This window comes from Ruditapes philippinarum, unplaced genomic scaffold, assembly GCF_026571515.1.
Source record: "Ruditapes philippinarum isolate M1 unplaced genomic scaffold, ASM2657151v2 ctg2851_1_1_1_1, whole genome shotgun sequence".
NCBI classification, from domain to species: Eukaryota; Metazoa; Mollusca; class Bivalvia; order Venerida; family Veneridae; genus Ruditapes; species Ruditapes philippinarum.
In genome coordinates, this window is record NW_026860083.1 from 1 (window position 1) to 24,029 (window position 24,029).

At 30.4% G+C, this 24,029-nt stretch overlaps 1 protein-coding gene across 1 annotated transcript; it reads right to left on the reverse strand.

The window, feature by feature from the left end:
- Positions 1–403: 403 nt before the first annotated feature.
- On the reverse strand, positions 404–12,212 carry LOC132758791 (fibropellin-1-like; the record flags this gene model as incomplete). Its single annotated transcript, XM_060750488.1, is given in 14 exon segments — positions 404–490; positions 1,514–1,579; positions 2,582–2,680; positions 3,591–3,704; positions 4,156–4,266; positions 4,957–5,070; positions 5,469–5,582; positions 5,829–5,942; positions 6,601–6,714; positions 7,032–7,127; positions 7,428–7,503; positions 7,993–8,091; positions 8,790–8,860; positions 12,064–12,212. Coding segments are annotated over 13 exon segments (1,231 nt in total), but the record flags the coding sequence as incomplete, so codon positions are not given.
- Positions 12,213–24,029: the final 11,817 nt, after the last annotated feature.

A 24,029-nucleotide genomic window follows, 5' to 3' on the forward strand; every position in this document is an offset into this window, starting at 1 on the left:
TGCATGAGTTTTATCATTCTCTAATCGGACATGATTTCTTAAATCATGCAAAGTTTAAAACGATTCCGCTGCTAGGTGAAGTTTTCTTACACTTTGCTCGGTTACTGCCCTCAATTCTCTCATCAATTTGTTTCAAGCATGTTTTCTTTAATCGTGTCAACGGCAAGAAAATTCTCACCGGTAGTATAAATTAATCTTCTTGGTCCTCATAAAAATGATAAAATTCCAATTTGAGTTATTTGTATATTTAGAACAATCCTCGATTACTGTATCGTACTCTGCATTTTCTGTTGTTTGATTTTCATAGGTTTTCGTTTAGTTTGTACCAATAATCAAAGACAAGAAAAGCAGCAATAAAATCATCCAAGGTTGGTTATCACGAACAAAGTTATATTTAACTTACTTTCGCAAGTAGGTCCAGTGTATCCTGGTGTACATGTACATTGACTTGCACTTTGACATCCTTGTACTATACATGTATATGGCTGAACTAAAAGTAATTATATAAGAATAAATGGCATTGAATGTAACTTATTGTGACACATTGCAATATTGAGACACCTTAGAATTAAGTTATTGTGGTACATTATTATTTGTTATCATAATTTATATACAGTGTATGATGTTAAATATTGTGACGTAGTGAAACACACCAGAACATATTTATCAAACATATTGTTAGATATCAAGTAATATACAGGTAAAGTGTGACATATTCAAGTGTTACAACATCTAGGGAAATATTGTGAGTTATTTAGACAGATTCAAATAATGTAAAATATAGTGACATATTATGAAATACTGTGACATATTCAAATTTTGTAACACATAGGGACATATTGTGACATATTCAAATCTTGTAACATATAGCGAAATATTTGAAATAATTGTGACATTCTTCAAGTTATTAAGACATCTTGTAATATTTTAAACAAATTTTGACAAATTCAGACAAATTTTGACATAATTAGATACTGATCATGACATACTCAGACATTTATACATTTTAACATAAATCTCTTTTTTAATATCAGATAAGTGCAGTCATACAAATTGTGATATAGTCATACATATTACAAATACAAAAACAAGTACATACAGCAATATTTAGTTTTATCGTTATTTTGTTGGTTTTTTTTGTTTGTTTTTTTGTTTGTTTGTTATTTTTTTTTGGGGGGGGGGGGTGAAATAATAAAGGGGGAATGAAATTCAGCGATACATATAGGTATGTACTTTGTCTTATTTTATTGAAATTTTTTAAACAGGAAGAGCAATTTGCTGTTATTGGTGGAAATAAATTTTCAACTTGCTAGTTTTCATTCATAATGGGTGTCATGTACACATGTTATGAAAGACTTGGATGTGTTTTTTAAAATGATTGAAAGGTGATTTTACCAGCAATCGTTCAGTTGATAATGAAATAAGTTCTTCATTGAAACAAACATATTTCCTGAATCATTTGTTATGGCAAGGTAATTATTGATTATCAAGTAACAATTTTAACAGTACTCACGTGGAAAATCTGCATCAACATATCCGGGATTACAACACAAATACGAGGTAGGTTGATTAACACAATCTATTGAAACACAAAACTAAGATCGGTATTGTTTATTTGCAAATTTACTATGAATCTTGATAATAGTTTTCCGATTAATTAGCATTTGCTGTCCACTTATTTTCAATATTTTTTTTCACCCTAATATGTATATCTGCTTATATAATATAATCTCCATTGTGTGTACATATGCGTTAAACTATTTTGTGTTATGCCAATTAAGAATGGTGAAATCTTTAAGAAAAAAAAGGGAAACAAGAATAAGCCTTAAAAGGAACAGCCGCGATAACAAAACACTATGCAATTTTATAAAATCAATGACTAAAAATATATATATTTACTGCCGGGTGAGTAAACAATTCTGGAAACAAAGTGATCCCTCGGAAGCATAAATCACAACAAAATTACATAAGAATTGCAGACTCGGTTTGATTGAGTCTGTACATGAGAGATAATGAATAAGTGCAACATCTCACGCCCCTAGCACCGGTTTGAGCGGTACTCAATTCTCAACACTTAATAGTGCTGGCATCAATGATCCCGAAGGACCAGAAAATATAACAACACTGAAGTGAAGCCATTATAAGAAGCTTTAAAACGGTTATACTAATTGTGCTTACATATGTCAAAAACATTTACACAGATCATCATCTTTTATGAGATAGAGTCAAAATCTCTGTTTCTAAATAATTCACCTAATATAATATGAGAATGGATGTAAATAATCTTATCCGTTAAGGGGGGTTAGAAATCATCGATAACTTAGTTTAAAGGGATAAACCTGCACTGATTGTGTCTGTCATATGTATACATAAATTGATACAATTCACACCGGTTCAAGATACTGAATTTGGGGTGACGCATGTTCGGAACCATAGTTAAACATACTTAACGTATTATTTGGATATGTTGCTTATGAACGGATTCTTGTTTTTCCATAATAATTATAGACAAGCTATTATAACAATGAAAAACAAACGGTTCTGTACAGTTATTGCATTTGTAAACAAAGGAAATCCCTACCTAACTCCTCACAATTGGAGCCAGTGTATCCAGGGGCACATGTGCAGTTATAGTCAACTGTTCCGTCATTAAAGCATGGATTGCAGTCATTTAGTATATCTAAAATAGAAATAAAAGTTCTTTTTTTATTTGATTATTTTTATTTGAACGTGCATGCAGTATTCATAAACGCCTGGGGTACAAAGACACTTAAATATATCACGTTTCATTGTATGATGATGCAACATTTTATTCACTCAACATTATTTTCTCAGACGCCAATCAAGTACAAAATTTGAACCTATATGGTGCATTTATTTCAGAAATACAGTTTAAGATACTTTTATATAATAAAAAACCTATAAGAATTACGTGCGTAAAAGTTGGATTTTATAATCATGTTTATGATACATTTCAAGTTTTATAAAGGTCTATCTTGTTTCAAACATAAGTCAAAGGGACTCCAATGAAATATTTTATATAAAAGAGCTGGAAACATTTTCTCGAGATTTGTGTACATTTTTTTTATTGAAGGCCTGTACAGACGACTTGTATGCCAAATTCCAGATAATTCCCTCATTCCATTTTCCGAGAATAATTATTTTCATTTTGAAATATGACCATAAAAGCAGGTTGCAACTCTCTTTCACTCAAACCGGAATAAAATCGCGCAAAATTCCATTCTTAGACCAACAGTTGGAATTTGAAAATGTTAAATTATAAAAGATCAATTTGTTTAAGACTGCCTCACTCTTTTTAAAAATGTTACAGGTAAATTACGGTGGATATTTACAAAACTTCTTTGGGCAATGTGAGTTATTTCTCGTATTGCACATTGAATGGAATGGCACGATGCAATTTAAAGCTAATTTTGATTTTCACCTGTCCACTCATTATATACCCGTGGATGGACATAATGACACTTTGGGAATCTTTTGCAAATGTTATTGTTTTAAGTATCTTTGGGATATTTCATGTTTTTGGATTTTTACCATAGTATTTAAGGTATTCAAAATAAGTTGAAACTCACCGACTTCGCACACGATACCAGTATATCCCTGTGGGCATGTACACGTGAATCCATTAACAAGGTCATTACAAGTCCCAGAATTTAAACACGGTTGAGACATACATTCGTTGATTTCTGTAATTCATGTAAATAGAATCTCACCTTTTAAAACCATATTTTTTTGAACATTCATTTTTAAGTCAAGCTGTGTTGGTATGAAATAAATTCATATTTATTATATTTTGTTGAAATCATTTATCTTAAAAGTCATTAAAAAGATATTTAATATTCCTCATGCAAAGATTCGTTAAATGGTAAATATATTTTTCTACTTTTACTATATTATAGAAACAATACTGAAAATGGGAGGTACCTAATAAAATCAGAAAAATGAACAGCCGAAAGCATTGCAGACCAAACAGATATGTCTTGACTGACTTATTGACGAATGGATGGATGAATGAATTAATTAACAAATTAATCAACTGTTTTAGTGTGAAGAACTTTGCCTATTAGTATGGTAATCGTTAAATAATGGTCTTCAGCCACTTATTCATAAGACAGTATTTATAAGCGAAAAGAAAACCTGTTTCGCAATTAATGCCAGTGTATCCGGGATCACATGTGCATGTGTATTGATCTATTCCATCAGTGCATAAGCCATTAACGCACTGATTTGGACTGCATTCATTGATATCTGTATGGAGATGATAAAACAAATATAACATTCTTTCAAAAACGTTTTTTCGTAAAGAGAAAAGTCTAACAAATACACAAATTACCAAAAGAATAAGTTGCTATAAACATATTTATCTAACCTCAGTTCCGAAAAAAGTTGCTGCATCTTATAAGTGAAACTCTCGTCGATATCGCAACATTATATTTGTATAGATTTATTTTTTTCTTTATATAAAATATAAATGCTAGATTTTCTCGTAGCGTTGGGTATTACAAGAAACTGGTATTCCTTTTAGACTTCAATACATTGAAATTACGCAAAAACATCGATATTTCACCTTGTAAAAGTAATTTACGAATTTTGAACATAAAATGGTGTATGTAATTTGCGCAAAAATAAACATAACTCTAACATAACTTTGCGCCATTTGCTAAAAGGCAATTTACATGTTTCACCATACCTTTTTCGTAGAAGCAATTTGAAAGTACTCGTTTTCAAAATTCAGAAAATATTTTTGTAGCAGATATATAAATTTATACACTTTACAATATTTGTTCGTGTCACAGTTAATCTATTTTTTTTCTTTTCATGACAACAGAGTAGTGCGAAACTTTTTATGTCTGCGTTATCTCATGGTAGAGTCGTTGAAAGAAAATCCTTCAAATGTAAGCGAATATCTAAAAATGTAATGACCAAAACGTTTCTCACCTATCTCACAATCGGTGCCTGTGTAACCAGGAGCACACGTGCACGAGAACGTATTTATCCCATCATTGCATGTGGCGCCGTTTAAACAGGGCATTGGGTAGCATTCAACAATATCTGTTTAGGGTAATAATAGAATAAACAATCAAAATACTTCATACAAACCGATAAACAAATAACCTCAAATGTGCAATTCGAAATATGCGATATAAGACCATATACTTTTGGAAAATAAACTTAAAATCAAGTATATCTTCTATGACAACGGACTCTGTCAGTTCTTTACCTGTATCGTTGGCTGTAAAATATTTGGTAGATATTTGGTAAATGAACAAGATTACAAGCACAGTGTCTTTTTTGTCATATCAATTAATTAATTAAAAGACAATTTATTATTTCATCGAACCGGGCTCTCTAAAGCAACTACCACTTCCTACAAATACGCTTTACTTATAAATTTTCGTCTAGCTCAATAACTGATTTATTCTAAGAAAACAAACAAAAACACAACTGACCTATGCCACAGTGGTAACCAGTATACCCAGGAGCACATGTACAAGTATATCCATCTATTCCATCATTACATGTGGCACCATTTAAACATGGGCCAGTGGAACAATCATCTATGTCTATAATTGCATGGATAATAAAATCAATGTAGACAACATCATTTTCTTTTGTTTTCCCACAATTTATGTAAATTACAAAACAGTTGATTATTTTAAAGTTCAACATCAAACCAACAAAGTAAAAATATAATTTAATTTTCATTTGACACTTTTTTCATCATTCGTCCAAAACTAACTAAAACTAAATACACATAAGACCGTTCGTGAACTCAGATTAACAAAATTTAAGGTAAAACGTCAACTTACTTGTTTCACAATCGTTTCCAGTAAATCCTGGGGCACAAATGCATGTATATTCGTTTACACCATCGTTACATGTTCCACCATTCAAACATGGACCATTCATGCATTCATCTATATCTAAAACAGCAAAAGTTATACACAATTTTGATATCAGGTTTACAAAATTTTCTCGTTTAGGACACAAGCGTTATTTGGCATGTGGACCATACGACGCTTTTCATGGAAGCGTCACTGATAACCGCCGTGTGGTCATTTTTGCTAATGTTTCTTAATTAAAAATAAAATACCATTGTAAATTGAACCAATGAGCTGGTGCTATGGAGTAACCATGGATGGTAGCTTGCTCTTCCATCTACCGTCAAGACTCATTCAAATCAAGCCTGAAACGTTTATCAGTTTTGATGTTTGTGTCATTTTTCAATAATGCCATAATTCTTCTAATTTCTGTATCTTTTATAATATTTGAAATGTGTTATTCTTCCAGTTTTTAAGACGGCAGAATTCATTATTTCTATCTTAGTAAAACTAAGCAATATAAGCTATTTGATGATAAGAAAAGCTTAATTTAATGTAAAATACATTGATAAATAGACCAAAGTGGATGATGTTCGTCATAATAGGCAAATTCAATGATCGCAATAACTTATTATAATAATGGCTATTCTGTTATCAACTATAAGGTAGACTAACATAGCTACGACAATGACTCTCCAGATATCTTACAGCATTGGCTATAACTCCCTTTTCGGTTGTTGCAAGTAAAACATTTACTTACCATTTTCACAATTTGTGCCGTTATATCCCGGAGCACATATGCATGAGTATTCATTTATTCCGTCAACACATGTTGCACCGTTCAAACATTGCATTGGACAACAGTCGTCAATATCTGTAATACAGATAGAATATGTTATAACATATCAACACATACTAAATGAAATGAAATATTGAATCTTTTCATCAAATGCTTTATCGTTTCATTCTTAAATAGTATCAGACCTCTAAACATAGACTGAATTGCATTTTTATCGCATTATTGAATTTGCAAATTATGTAAAGCGTATGTAAATTTGCATAAAATGAATATATAGTGACTCTTTGAAAAATTTTAAGCACATCTTTTTGAAATTTAAAAGTATACAACACTAAGAACATTTTTAGCACGTTGAAATTCTTCAAAAGTATATTGATATAGATTGTATTTACTATATTCACAATTGACTCCTGTAAAGCCATTTCCTGCACAATCGCAGAGAATCGTAGAGTGCCGAAAGTAGCACTGAGACTGCTCAGTGCAATTGCCTGAAAAGCATTTATTTCCATTACTTTTGCATACCGTACATTACATATGTTATGATTGACAGAGAGTAATTTGATTATATTACATACAGTGAATTTCAGTGATTAAGTAGAATGGCTTAAGTTCAATATTTTTGTCATTTGACATTTAGACAACAACACACAAACACACACACCAAAATGAAGAAAAAAAACAGCGTCTTCATAATAGTCCATAAAGCGTCTATTATTGGTATGTTAAGTGGATTGTCTGAATTATAAAAATAAGAAAAAAATAAACATGTTAACAATTTACCAACTTACACTGATAGCACTTCTTCTGTGCGGAGGGGTTTGCATTGGTATTTCCCGGGAGGAGACAAGCTGTCTTATTTGGACACTGAAAATTTTATTATGATCATTAACAAATAATTCAGCAATATAAATACTGCAAAATGGTTCTTTACCGTCGAAAATTCGTTTCGTTTTAAGCAAGTTTGTATTAAGCTATGTAATTTGATATAAAATAAAGAATCGGCAGTGGATTTCACATTTAGGTCTCTGGTAATAAGCAAGTTCGTTTCAAGTGGAGTCGACTGTACTTCTATTACAAAGAAAACAAAACAAACAATATTTTGTAATACAAACTGTTATTTGTGCATTATACTATTTTCATAGGACGAAAAAAGTCAAACTATGAAATCATTAAAAATAATGTATTTAAAAAACTCAAAACGTAAACGTATCTACAGTTGTATTTCATTTTTTAAAAATACTTAATATAATATATACTTATGATTAACATTTTGTTAAAACAATCGATTTTCTAACTCAACGGCACATGCTAATATAATACAAAATGTTATTTATTTTTCAGTTTAAGTCTTACCTCAGCGTTGCTGTCACAATTCTTCACATAAGGTTTCCCTTTCGATAGAAATGACGTGTTTGCCATTGACAGACAAAGCGCCATTACGCATATATAGATCTGGAAATTAGAAATGTTTTTTTAATTTTTATGTTAATGGCAGCTTATATGAGTAATGCGGTCATATACAAAATTAAACACATATTTAAGCATAATGATTAGCATAGCGTAGACAAATTGGGTATATATATATTTACAAAATCAGACGTGGGCATCGAAAACATATCCAAAACGCAACATTTCATGAACATTTTTTTGCTTTCTGTCTGACTTCCCAACTCATATGAACTATTAGCATTATAATTGTCTTTATTCAAAGAAAATGCAATTCGTTATTTTAATTTATATTTTACTGCTTTTAACTGCTTTTATATAATAGCGTTTTTTATAACGAAAAATCATATGCTAGAGTTTTCCTAATTTATTATCATGACTTAATCAATTTCAATTACAAGAAACAGTGTCCTATCCAGGTTTAATTTAAATACAATGTCTCTGTTGTAAAATGTAGCCTCGTACTTCATTACAATGTTGGTACAGTAATATTTCGCCGTCATTAATTACATTCGTTTAAGTAATTTTAATAATAAAAAAAGTGCTTAATCCAGTGTTAAGAGACGTGATAAAGTTTTTTTGACCTTACATCAAATCCAGTCTGGAGCAGAATTAATAGTATTGAACTGATTTGCAAACAGGTGAACTTTTAAAAAAAGGATGTGTCCTGGTGGCATATTAAGGCTGCAACTTTACGAACTTACCACAAGAAAGAGCGTGTGTGTCTTCATTCTTCTAACTAGGGTTGAATTCTGAAATACGTCAATCCATCCAGCTGTAAAAAACTTAAAACACTTAATCATAGTTCAAAACAATGCTATTATTTTTGTATTAATACATTTGATAATTACAACAACACTATGCTACTAGATGAGACAAGCTCTTTCATTTAACCTATACAATTTACCATTGAACTATTTTTCAATTGAGTTGTGTTTAATAGACTTTAAGGCGAGTATATGAAATGAAATAGTCTTTATACCGTCATCTTGCGTAACTGATAAAAGAAAATCACTTTTTGTCATTATACTGTTTGAAATACAATGTTTTACCAGTCTCTGAAGTTTAAAAGTTGAATTTTGATTATCAATGACATTTTTGTCAATAACAATAAAATAACGTAAGCGTAGCTTCAGAATTAAAATTTTGTTGATGCAAAAACTATTGTAAGTACACTTTACAGATACATGTAAATCAAAATCCTTTGATGCAAGAAGTAATGTAACTGCATTCAAATATTTTAATACTGCATTACTAAATAGCAAAATAATTTCTAAAATACAAATTTATCTCTAAATCTTCTTTATGAAACTCACATTTAAATAAAACGGTGTTTTTATTCTATTAATTTATTTATTTTCGATTAACCAATATCATTTTATTCCTACATGTCAACAGTGACAACAAACAATATAACCAGGCATTTTTAGTTACTGTTTTAATATTTTGTTGATATTTAAACAATATTCATGTAATATAAATTCATTCAATATTTTACTCAATTATTAGTTATGAAAATTAAGAACATTCTTTTTTGCATAAAATACAGACAATTTTATTATTTTTTAATTTTTCAACCATTATGCAAATTTCACAAATATTTAAACCGCATTATGTCACATGTATTACTGTGTATTTTTATATTTAAAAGTATAGAATCATATATATTAAACCTGGATAAAGTTATGCTGTGAAAGGCTTAACGATTGGTGTCAGGAAATCAGAAAAAATGAATTCAATGTATCAAAATCTCGAAAGGAGTAACAATGAAATCAAAATTAACGACAATTAAAGAATCGGTTTTTATGAAAACTGTTTATGAGATGAAAGAGAATATAAAATTTCAACATTTGACCCTGACTGACTCATCGGAATGAAGGTTCAAGTGAAAAAGCTTGTAAGATTATCAACAAGATTCCAATCAAGTCATGAATAGGATCTCACTGGGATATGTTGGAGAATTCTTAGCGAATTCATCCAAATTCTTTACTTGGATCAGAACTACAAATGTCAAAAACATCATTCTCAGTATTGTTATATTTTCTAGTCCTATTGGGTCATAGGTTCCAAGACTTGTGTCGAATTGAGTACTACTCAAATCTTGCTAGAGGAGCTAGCCTAAGGGAAGTTGCAATTTTTCAGACTAAATCAAACCAAGTCTGCATTTTTCATGTTATTTTGTTGTGACTTATGCTTCCAAAGTATCACAGTTGATCCAGAGTTTTGCCATATTAAAACATATGATGAACCTTTGGTTTGATAATAGATTGCAGTCAATTTGAGAAAAATTAGTTCTGTACCCAATTGAAGTTTAAAGTGCAGATCTTTCAACATTATTAGTTGAGTGATAAACTGGTTTGGTTGAAGTCTGTCTTTGCAAAAAGAACATTATGAAATTAACTATCTTTATTGTAACTAGAAGCTTATTTACTGTGTCAAAGAGTAATTTGTTCTTGTTTTGCTAGTCTGGTCATATTTGAATGTATTGCTATAATATGCGCATACTCTTAAGTTGAAAGTAAAAATTCAATACTGCATTGGACTCAAATATAAATCTTGCCAACAGTATTTGTTTTGCACTATATAGTCAGTCAGTATTGACTTTTTGATATCTGTTACTCTAGTAAAAAGTTGTGACTTATATGTTATCTGTATCGAAACGTGGTTCATTATCGACAACGATGCATTTTAAGCCTGAGGTACAGTTATATCATTTATCATAAACACATTTAGATATCTGTACAATGCAGAAATTACGAAACTTAAGATTAAAAAAGTAATTTTAAAAATATGTTAAGTTAACTTACATCACTTTTTGCGGTTAAAAACAAAGTATTGTGAGTGAGAAAGAATGTCTAATCTAATGAATAATCGTATCCTTTAAAACCAATTAAATAATACCAATAAATGATATTTTAATATTATTGTCTTGTATTAAAACGGTTTACTCAAAATGAAAAAAATAAATTTTTAGTCTCCTGATACTTTTTTAAAATGTCATTTATAATACATTTGCGCCAAGATGACGACACGTGTGTTAGATAAATTAAATGCTTGTATTATTTTGCTCTTATTTCCCTAGCACTGCTGAATTCCTTCAGTTACTAATGCCTAGTACTCTATTGATTTCTAGTTATTAAACTACTTTAAAACTTTTCGATTAGCAATTATGCAGATTTTATCAGTTTTCTGTACGAAATCTGCTGTGGTCAAAGTATTATTTTTACAATAGGTTTGCTCTTAAATTTGATTTCCTGATCATGATCTTGCAACTACATAATTAGGTAAAGAAGCAGACGCTTGTTTCGTTTAAATGTAACATGTCTTAAAAAGTTTTGCCATCTGAAAGAGGTAATAGAAAAAGAATTCTAGGTAAACATTTTCTAGAAACTTCGCATCATTTTTATATTTCCCCATTCATTATAGTTTCAATGTCGTTTTCAATGTATTTTATTAATCAAATTATCAATAATTTCAGATTTTGAAAGAAAATCATAGAGAATTGCATTGCGGATAAGAGTAAACATTTGATACATTCACGTGTGATGAACATATACATAGTGTTTATACTTTATGGTTATTCAATGTAATTTTACACGTTGTACTCATTCATGTAACGTTCAACTCTGTTCAACTCTCTCTCTCTCTCTCTCTCTCTCTCTCTCTCTCTCTCCCTCTCTCTCTCTCTCTCTCCATCTCACCGGAGGCTTTATTTTTTAAGCTACAGAAATTATCCTAAACAATCTATTACCCCTCTTTCACATAATCATTATCAGTTTTTCGAAACTAAGACAGTTGCGTTATTTTGAATATATGAAACAAAAATATTACAAATAAAACACTTAAGACATTGACTTACCTTAATTTGTTAAACAAATATCCTTAATATGATATAGAATATTCACAATATCAAAGCTTGAAGAAAAATCTCATTTTAAATAATTTAAACAATATTATTTCTAATAAATAGAAGTTTACCTTTTGTTCAGTCGAAAGGACGTGACGATTATAACATAATAACATCAGAAAATCATCAGTATTTATCTAGCTGAATTTGTAGCAGGTGTGAACACAGTTTCATTTTTTACTTGTCAACAAGATCTTTGCAAATATGATAATTATTGTTTTGTCCAATCAAGTGTTGACATATCATTCTGCAATTGATGTATAATTGTGTTTAGATACAACAATTTAAAGCTTTTTCCTCAATAAAGTGCAGAGTGTTTTTACAAAGTCCGCCCTAACGGCAATGCTGCGCAGAAGAAAATGATGGATTAAAATGTATTCTCATTTGTTTGCACTTTAAGTTTGTTAAAAACAATCAATTTGCGAAGTTCAACTATTTCAAACAAGTTATCTTTGGAATTTATGGTGTACTACCTCTGCTATGAAGAGTTTTCAAATAGGCTAGAATTACTGTTAACTGCATTGAAACATAAGGCCGTAAGTTCAAACCCCAGAGGTTCAACATTTTCTTTCTTTCTTTTTTTCTTTAAACATTATTTATAGGATTCTCATATCTGTTTTGGCAAAAATACTTTAATTTCAATAAAATAATAAATATATGTATCAATTGGCTAAATAATGCTAAATCTTGTAGCAAATACATTATACAATTTACAAACATAAATACCTTAATTAAATTAAAATAAGAAGTGCAACCCGTTATTGTACACACCTATATACACTTGATAGATACAATGTAAGAGTGCAACCCGTTTTTGCAAATAAATATATACCTGATATGGACTCAATGTAAGAGTGCATTCCGTTTTTGCACATAAATATATACCTTATATGGACTCAATGTAAGAGTGCATTCCGTTTTTGCACATAAATATATACCTTATATGGACTCAATGTAAGAATGCAACCCGTTTTGCACATAAATATATATCTTATATGGACTCAATTTAAGAGTTTTACCCGTTTTTGCACACAACTGTATACCGTAAAGCGATTCACCTCAACAGTGCAACCCGTTTTTGTACACATCCATATACACTTGATAGATACAATGTAAGAGTGCAACACGCTTTTGTACACGCATAAATACTTTATATAGACACGATTTAAGAATTCAACCTGTTTTGTACAGGCTCAAATACATAAATAAGATTCAATATAACAGTGTAACTCTTTTTTTTGCACTTACATATGAACCTTAAATGGATTAAATTTAAGAGTGCAACTTGATAGGCACTGTACCTCTGCTCTGGCAGGTACGGAAGTTTGCAAAAGTAAAGGAAACTGGTAATGATAAACTGCCTGAGAGCCTGTTCAGGAACAATGCAGTGGCTGAACTGTTCTCTGGTAGATTTAATGTGCCATGCTCCAAAGAGAAAACTACTACCACCATCACCACCACCATACTTGCATTTTAGGGATATTTTCAAAAACTATAGGGACTGGACATTATAAATGAATAGCAAACCTTGTAGACAAAGATCACATAGTACAGATTGTCCCGCTAATCTTGGTAGTCACTGGTCGTGACGAATGGAAAGAATTTCTGTTGCGACCAGCAGGTAATGTGATCAGTGTGCCAACATTTAGTCATTTTACATGAAAAAATGGTTTTTAATGGAAGCTAAATGAACCATCAACAGAAACTCAGAATCTCAAATTCCATGATAGGTAACACAGTGTCGTGTCAACGTAACCAAATAAATTATTATGTCATTTTCACAGCCATGAAAAGTATATGATACAATATTTGTTCTACATACATCAGCTCTGTTGCTAATAGAAATTTATATACCAGTCCTGCTCTTTGAGAAATTACCTTGTCACACACAACTATGTACAAATTATTCCTTCTTTTACTTCAAATTATTGTTTAAACTTAAAACATATTTCAATAATCATGATATCAAAAATGTATTTGTTAGACAATTTTTTTTCTTTTTAAAATGAGTTATACAATTATGATAAATATATGAGTTATATGATTATCTGAATAGACAAAAACTGAAACGTTTTGGGCACATGTTACACACTGTCATTAGAATATTCAATATTTCAACGTTATTTTCATTTTGTTAGGCTGTTATTTTATCTAACAATGTACATCTTTTCCCTAATTTATATTCATGAACCACTACTGGTCTCATCTGAGGATACATGGCCATGCCAAAAGAACATGAGGTTCAAACCAATCTGCCTTGTTTATGGGGAATGATGACAAGGCTCATGAAAAGGGGAAAATTGTGCTGAGGAGGGGTAAAAATGGGAAATTAAGACAAAGAGAAATTAGTCTATTTAATGTTAAATTGTGATACAATTATCTGATTAAACTACACTGTCTCTCACTTACCATAAAATTGTTTATCTCAAATGTATGACTGGGCTGAATTTTGCTTGGTTCAAAATTATTTGGTTACGATAATCATTTTCTTTCTTTTCTTCCACTTTTATTTTGGTTAGATTTTAAATTGCATTAACACAGTAGATGTCATTATTAAGGTGACTTTCCAGCTTTACTGGTGGAGGACCCTAGGTGCCCTTTTGTGCATTATTTCAGGCACAAACAGAAACCTGTAAATTAAAAAGCGCAATTTATACAACAAGGTATAAATCTTATTATTTCTTGCACTTTAAAATGTTTACGTGCAAACTGACATGCATTAAAACCCCAATAAATAATAGCAATTAATAGTGCAGGAAAAGTGCAGCCAGGCCTATAAGTTCATATTCTAAAACAACAGCTGTGACCAGTTTTGTATTATCAACAGTTAGAATGGATTATGTTGATTATTGTAACAATATCTTATTAAGTTTAGAGATAAGTTAACAAATAAATATTAAAATGTGTAATTTTGTTTGGTTCACGATATCAGTCAAATCAACACAGTCACCAGCAACCCTTAAAAGAACTCCACGGAGGCCAAATGTCTAAAAAATAAAATTTAAATTTCTTACTAAGATCAACTGGAATATTTAACACGGAACGATTTGCAAAGCATATTCAAGAGATATTCTCAGAAATGATATGAAAACCCTATTAATGAATGATAAGCGTTAAAACAATTTCTATTTTGGGTAATTTTTTACACTAAAATTACTTTCTTATGAAAAATCTGAGTGAGAGAATGATTTAAAATTTTGCACACAAGTTATTTGTCTAGACCTTCACCAAATGAAATATTTATCTCGACAAATTATGAGTCGCGTCATATAAAAAGACATCAGCGGACTCCCTTTATCATGTCAAGTCTTAAATTGACTTGTCCATCTTTCAATATGTTGAATATCATTCATTTGTTTGAGTGAAAATTTCAAATAATTCAATGTACTGACTGAATAGCAAACAGAACGTTACATGGATGTGCTGGCTGATCTTAGTTTGCACAGATTGCATGGACAAAATATGTTACTGCCACCAGGTTAAGGGTAACTGATCATACCGTATGGCGACCCTACAGCTTTTCTTGTCATAACATTCCAGCAACATTATTGACAGGAAAATTCACCAAAATAAAGCACCCTACCTCAAGCAAAGTAGCTTGACTAAGCTTTTCGAGGGCTACCAAAGTATAATTTGTGTTAAGATTGGTCAAAGTCTACCTTGTTAATTAGGAGGATATGTTTTTTTAGGTAATTCTGGAAAACAACGACGACAAGGAAATCATAAAACAAAAGTGCAGGGTTTTATCTTAACAGAATATAGCCTTGTGAGGAAACTTTCTAATGTAAGTCTGACATCCCTTCATTAGACAAATCCTGAGTTTGATCCCTTAAAGTCAGATGTGGCTGGTTAAATCTAAAACGGGGAAAGACAATTAGCTAAAAACTGTAAAAAATGTCATAAAAGTAAAAGAGAAAAATAAACACTCCATAAACTACCATTAGTAAATCGCCTTGTTTATTTTTTGGATATTTTTTACACCAATTCTTTAGTTTCTAGTACACTTTCAAATACCGGGCTATATTAAAACATTCCTGCAAAACTTCAACTCTTCAAAAACCTACAATGAAATAGATAATAAACTCTCAGCACGTGATACGATAGGATTCATGTATAGTCTGCCAACATGCGACCATGCTGGCAATTATTAAATCTTTCAGTCAATAAAAAGTTGTCATGATGAAAATCAGACTGAAGATCAAGTCATATGCTAAGCATTTTCTTTAAATCATTTGGTAACAAACAACGTATATTCCTTAAATAGGTGGAACTGAATGGGATTAGTCTTTGCCACCACTCATAGAGCCAGGCACACCCAAGCAGTCTCACAAACAGAAGTTTATGGCACAATATGTCTCAGAAATTCATACTTATCAAATATTATAATATTGCGCAATATTATATTACACAAAAAACTCAAAGCACTGATAAGACATATAAAGACTGTTACAATTTGCAGTTAAATTTTAATATTTCCATATTGAAATCCCTTAAAATTTAATAGGACCATTCTAAATTTAAAGCAAGGAAAATCTTTTAAACTAATCAATTAATAAATAAACTAATAGTTTAGAGGTTAAAATTCAAAATGATAACTTAAGAGACATGGGATATTTGATATTATAATAACCAAAGTGTTAAAGAACTACATGCACATTTAGCCTTCTAAATGTCATGAAATTGACATGGTTTTTGAATTTTGAACTCTCGAGGGTTAATTCAGGGAATTTAGGCTCTGAAAAATACTGTACTTTCTTAAATCGGAAATGTCAAACTAGCCTGTAGGATTTGAAATTTCTTCCAATTCAGTGTACATGTACTTGAAAGGATAATAAGAATGCTAAGTTTTTTTGGTCAAATCCTTTGCCAATGTTAAGTCATTCCCAATTAAATTATGCACCATTTTTTGTCAACTGTTAGATGATGGTGTTTTTGTAATAAACATTTCATTTCCTATACTGCAAAAACATGTTACAAACATTCTTTTTTTGGTTCGATATTATGTATTGGTAATCGATAAACAGTCAAAACCGTCCCCAAACCACCCCAACTAATTATCCATTTACATGACAAAAGCCACCCTTAAACAACACTATAGTGCTTAACAAAATAATGGATCCTATTAATAAGGAAGGAAATGTTACATTTCTCCTTTGTGCAGCCCTGGTTCACATGTTTGACTGTAATTAGGCATCAAAGTATAAATTTAATAATTTCAAATACAATAGTTTCAAATGAAGCCATATTAATCAGTAAAAATACAATAATTTCAAATGAAGCCAAAATAATCAGTAAAATACACTTGGTTCAAATGAAGCCATATTAATCAGTACAAAAAACAAAAGTCTCAAATGGAGCCATATTAATCAGTACAAATACACTAATTTCAAATAAAGCTATATAAATCAGTACAAAAATAGTCTGAAATGAAGACATATTAATCAGTACAAATATAACAGCTTCAAATGAAACCCTATTAATCAGTACAAATACACTAGTTTCAAATAAAGCCACATTAATCAGTACAAAAACAATAGTCTTAAATGAAGCCATATCAATCAGCACAATAGATGATGATTTTATAATGCCCATGGCAGTTGTATATCTCGCCTTTTTAAATTCATTTATTCTTTACAATTAGTATGAATCAAGGACTTTTTACTAGAGGTAGTTGCAGAATTTCAGCAGAGGTGGACATTTTAAATTGTTAACACGAGTAAACAAGAGACAATTTTTAGAGATACAAGCTTGATTTCAGCTAAAAAAAGTCTGATTGATATTTAAATCTCAGAGGTGATCCACGTACTAGCCAAAGTCATGCCCCCACCGCACATCCACCAGTGCATGCCCTGAACTTTTGAAAATATTTAAAATTCTTGCTTTAGTTATAACCATTACCAGAACAGAGCAAATCTAAACAGAGCAGTGTACATCATTTCAGGAGATATTACCAGGATTTAATTTACTTCCCTCACAGAGTAATCAATATAATCTAAGCTTAAAGTGACATTTAACAACTTTCTATAAAGACATTTTTTAATTTCTGTTGGGGGAATTTCTCCATTCAGTAGAAATTTAAAGCTCCGGGCGTCATTTTTGAATTAGAAGAAAATGTGATGACAGTGATACATGAGAAATAAAAAAAGTATTGAATGGCTAAGCATTATAAATTTATTATACACATATACACTGATTTACATTCATTCCATATATGAGAATCTGAACATAAGTCTTAAAACCTTAAAAGTACTAAATATCTTTAGTACAGTCTCCAATATTAATATTTCCTGAAAATGCCTACTTCCAACAAACTTTTTCACATACAAATGTAGGTTGAAATAAAGAATTTGAGATTAAAGATTAGAACTTTCAAAACATCAGAAATTAAATATGTAGCGAAGTCATCCTTTTAAGTACCTTCAATATGAATAAACACAACTGTTGGTTAACAATGATGGATGTTTCCTTAGTTCTTTGATCTGACCCAGGAACATAAAAATGAGGCTCAATAGTGTAGAAAAGTAAGAAAATTTATCATTTTTAAATTTTAACAATTAGATAACCTTGACCAAAACGACGATAAGCGTTGTGTTTTTTGACGGCTTTTAAGTCACATGGACACATTGCAAAGGCTATATGGCAAATATTCAGCTCAAGTGTTTGAGAATATTTCCTAGCTGGATAGCTTCCTCATTTGAAAGAAGTCCCTGACAGGTTAGTGATTCAATGTTAGTGGCCTTCACCTCTCGGCCACGAAGTCCCTCCGATAACTAGTGCCATTCACCTCTCGGTCACGAAGTCCCTCCGATAACTTCTCCCAATGGGAGGCATGCAATTAACGTTCAAACACGACAGATATGTATGATACATATAAGTCTGAGTAATTTTGCTTGATATCATAAACACCAGTTTTTTTATAACAAAACGTAAAACTGACCTCACTGGCCAAGAATTATGCTTCTTCACATCAATTCAGGTTGCAAAGAGTTTGTTTGTCCAAAATATATGCTCATTTAACACATTTTTGGTCCTATTTCATGAGTCTTTAGCTTACCAATGCCAGAGCGACTCGAAGAGTAAATTAATTGTTCTTTATTAATTAAATGTGTTATGATTCATTTGAAATACTCCAATCTTATCTTATTGGAGCAAAAAATGATTTCAAACACTTAGTTCGCTTAATAATATTTTACGTTTTAAAACTTTTTCAAAATTGAAAATGACAGGAATCTTGAGGCCTGCTACTTTAAAAACTTAAAAGTCTATTTATCTAAAAGTATAACAAGTATATCAAACGCCTTCTATACTTATTACAGTTAAGATATTTACTGCTGTTCTTAATTTAAGTTTATGCATATTGAAAGTCTATAGATGTCAATCTATGTTCTCAAGTATGGTAAGTTAACAAGATTTTTGTCACTAAAATAGATAATTGCTTTTAGTTCACACTTGAGAAACCATTTCTAACAGGACAACATTCTGGCAAGCTTATTACAGTGCCAATGTCTTGTGTAACTTCTTTATTCTATATTGCTAGACTAAGAGGCTGCGGTCATTTTCTGGATTGTCAAAGGATTTGATAAATCAATGTTCTATACAATTATAAGTCATAAAAAGGCCACAAAATTCAAACTCTGTCTTCAAGATAAGGAGAAATAGTACAAGAACTCCAGGCAAAGGCAATTTGTATATCTTTACATTATTTAATTTGAGAATTTTAATTGAAAAAAATATTACTGTATGATTCGGAATTTTCAGCATTATTCGAAATTTTACTATGGCTAAGCAACCAACGTTCTGTCATACTTGTATCCATCTTCTTCTACGGTGGAAGTCAATACTTCATGTAACTTACAAAATTTCAATTAAAAGTACTTTAAGAGTAATATATATTATTTGGTAAACAAACATGTCATTGCATCTTCACATTAACTCTTCTCGTGTTCAAGTTTGTAACAGGTTCCTTCAAGGAAGTAGCAATACCCCTGATGTCAGTACATTTTCTAATAATACAAGTACATTTAAAGGAACTTTTATTCAGGACTCACAGTCAAAGCAAAATATATCATTGGAAAAGAATGGTTTAATTCCACTTGTTTATAATGAATTGTTCTGTATTTGAACAATAAAAGGATCCAGGATAATATCACAGAAATATCTGTCATTGAAAAAATTGCCCTTGTTGTGTATAGAATTGATTTGACCAAGTATAACAAGCATGTGTTCTGTGATAATAAAGTTTGGACAAATGTATAAAGATATACTATGCTCATCCTACAGTAAAATACTTTTATGCAAAATATTACTAAAATCTAGGACATTCGCAGAGAATCTGTCTAATTTGCACATTTGAATATGGGTATTTAAATTCAAAATTGCAGGTCATGATCATTTTGTCCTATTTGGTTACTAATGCCGGTTTCAAATATAACTGTGTACGAATACTGTGTTAACCTATAGCTTACACAGGCTAGAAAAGGTAACACATTTACTGTGTGTATATACTGAAGAAAATGTTGATTTAACATTTTATCAATATCTTCTAGTATCAAATTTGAACATAATATATATTTAACTGTTACAAATAAGCCTTTAAAGGTCAATGTCATTAAGGGTTAAAATCACAGAAAAATATCTCATTAGAAATGTGGCCAAGCTTTATGTCTTAACTAAGTAATGATCAAAGGAAATTAAAGGTTTTGGCTTCCAACAGAATTTTTATCTTAACAAGTTCCCTTGCTCAAAAAAGACAATCAGCTTAAACTGAATATATGGTAAGTTCCTCATAAATCTGAAATATTGTAAAGAACTTATGAGAAAAAAAAGTATGAGACTTGAACAGACTCAATCAAACCGAGTCTGCAATTCTTATGTAATTTTGTTGTGATTAATGCTTCCGAGGGATCACACTGTTTCCAGCTTTGAAACAAACAATGTGTTAATGCTTTTATGGTCAGGATAAAAAATCTCAATGATTTTGGTGAAATTTACCATTTGGTTAAATTATTATAATATGTTATTATATTTTCATACATTGGCTTCTTGTGACTTATTAACAATGTTTGATTTTGCAAGTTTCCAAACTGTCTTCAAATGATTATCCACTTGAAAAAAAACTGGTTAAATAGGCATTAGTTGACTTTTGTCCTGTATTATGTCTCTAGGAATATTGTTTTCTAGCATGCCTCGTTACCACCCAATGGGCGGGTCACATCGGGACGGATATTCCGATCCGAACCGCAACATATGACAGATATTATTATTCTTCACACAAAGTATACGTTAACTCATCAAATTAAGCACATTTCTACCTTTATGTATTTCCCTTATTTCTCTTCATGCGTCTTGATTTCTGTTCCAAGATGTATATGTGGAGCACTATCATATGGAATGGGTATATCTTGTATCTTCAATTTTTTTAGTGCAGGTTGAAAATTTTTTAATCAGTGCCATCTGGAAAATATATATAATTGTATATGCATTTTGAATAATATGCTGAAATGCATTCAAGAGAAGTATATGTAAGCCATGTCATTTTTGTACATTAAAAAAATTAATTAATATAAATGCTATTAGAAAGGTCAATGGCCATTTTGAAGTAATTCATTCCTATCAATAGTTATATTGACCAGAAACCATTTATCTATTTTTAGTAAGATTGACCTTGACCATTGTGACCCAAATGCAATCTCAACAATGGTGATCTACCTTTTGCCCTGTCCTCTGTTTGTTTGGGGTCATCCTGGGCTCCTTGCCGCTGGTTCTTTTTGGATCGTGTTGGGGATGCGTTCATTGAACGCTGCTTTTCCTTGTAGATCTTGTTTATCATATTTTAACATAAACTTGCAATACACAATGTTTAATTCCTAACTCAAGTCATTGACTTGACTCTATTACGGAAGCAATCCCAAGCAATAATTGTAATAATAATATCTCATTCTTAAATCTAGTTTTTAATCAGAAACCAATTTATACTTATGATATCACATTAAGCTCAGCTGAGCTGGGAAATTATAAACATATTGAACTTTACCTCTTTGATAGCAATAACTGTATAATCCACAAAATCAAAAGTTTTGTAATCAACCTATAGTCTAAAATAAATGGAAACAGGTAATCGTCAACAGTGTCAACAATCAAGCAATTCCTTAACTCAGGCACTCGAAATGTTATCAAAATTTGCTCATCTATCGGGACTAAATGTTTACTTTGATCAGACAAAAGAAATATGGATAGGAAAAAATAAATACTCATCAAATAGTATAAAAACACGATGGAAATTATCATGGAACCAACATAATTTTAAATAATAATTTTCTTTTTGATGTGAATTTAAAACAAATGATGCATATAAACTATGAAGATAAATTAATTAAGATTCAAAATATAATAAATCATTGGAAAAGAAGAATTCTTACTCCAATAAGAAACATCGCAGTAATCAAAACGCTCTTAATTTCAATTTTAAACAATCTTTTTATAGCCCTACCGTCACCGCCACAAGACATGATACATAAACTTAATAATATGTTTTATGATTTTATATGGCAAGGAAATGTTAAAATAAAAAATACTGTTATGGTCAAGGACTATTCAGAGGGAGGATTAAAAATGTTAAATTTAAACGCTTTTATAATGGCTTTAAAGATAAGCTGGTTCAAAAGAATGATTAGCGAAGCCTGTTGGAAAAACATTATTGTAAATGAATTTGATATGCAAAAATTATTTCACTGTGGAAAACATTACATATTAAATAAAATAGCAAAAAGCACTTCAAACGTTTTTTGGAAAGACACTTTTAATGCTTTATCTACATATATAGATAAGTGTCCTATAAATAACGAATCTTTCGCAGAACTACCATTGTTTTATAACAATAAAAATTGCTTATTGGCGATAAAAGTATATTTCTTAATTCATGGTTTAAAGCCGGTGTATATTATATCGGAGATATGTTTGATTCTTACGGTGCTTTTCTTTCATTAGAAGATTTTAATAACATATTCGGGCTTAATGCAAACTTTTTAATCTTTCAGGGAATTAAAAAAATGATAAATGAAATGATGACAAAATTCAATTTTATTATAAATGATGTTAAAAAAACTTCAGGACCTAAATTGCCTCCTTATTTCAAAAACATAATTATAAATACTGAGGGATCAAAACAGACTTACAATTTATTAAATACTAAAAACAAACAACCAACAAGTAAAGTAACCTGGACGCAAAAGCTTGATCTACATTTTGAAGAAAGCAAATGGAAAGAAATATACGAAATGCCATTTAAAATAACTAAAGATTCTAGGATACAGTGGTTTCAAATAAGGATTCTTCATAGAATAATTGGCACCAATTATTATTTACATAAAATTAATAATTATTATAATGATAATCTTCTTTGTACCTTTTGTAAAAATGAAAACGAAACTATTGAACATTTGTTTTGGCAATGTAGTTTTGTTAAGGACATCATTGATATCTATTTCAAAACAAAAAGAACACCTTTCCATCATTAACTGCTAATGGAATGATTTTTGGCTTTACACATGCAAGTCCTTTATCACAAACTATAAATCTAATTTTAATTTACTTTAAGATGTATATTTATCAATGTAAAATGCAAAAGACTATTCCTTCAGTTGTAGGAGCTAAAAATTATATAACATATTGTTACAACATTGAAAAAGAGACTGCAATTATTAATAACAACGTTGAAAGCTTTATCTCAGCATGAAATTCTTGTCTAATTTTCCTTAATGCAGATTAACACTTTTTGTGTTTTTACTGTTGTTATTATTATCATTAGTATTGTATTTGTTGATGTTATTTCTCTCCATATATACGGACTCAAATTTTAACTCAATAATTACTTATGCCAAATCTTCACGTCAAACTACACCGCTTAAAATGAGAGATAAATAAATGTCTGAAAAGATGATTAAACATGGCCGAAAACAATGTTAAAAGTGCAGACTACAGTGGGAGAGTGCAGATGAATGAGAGTAGTATATCAAATGTTTAATTTTCTTATTATGGA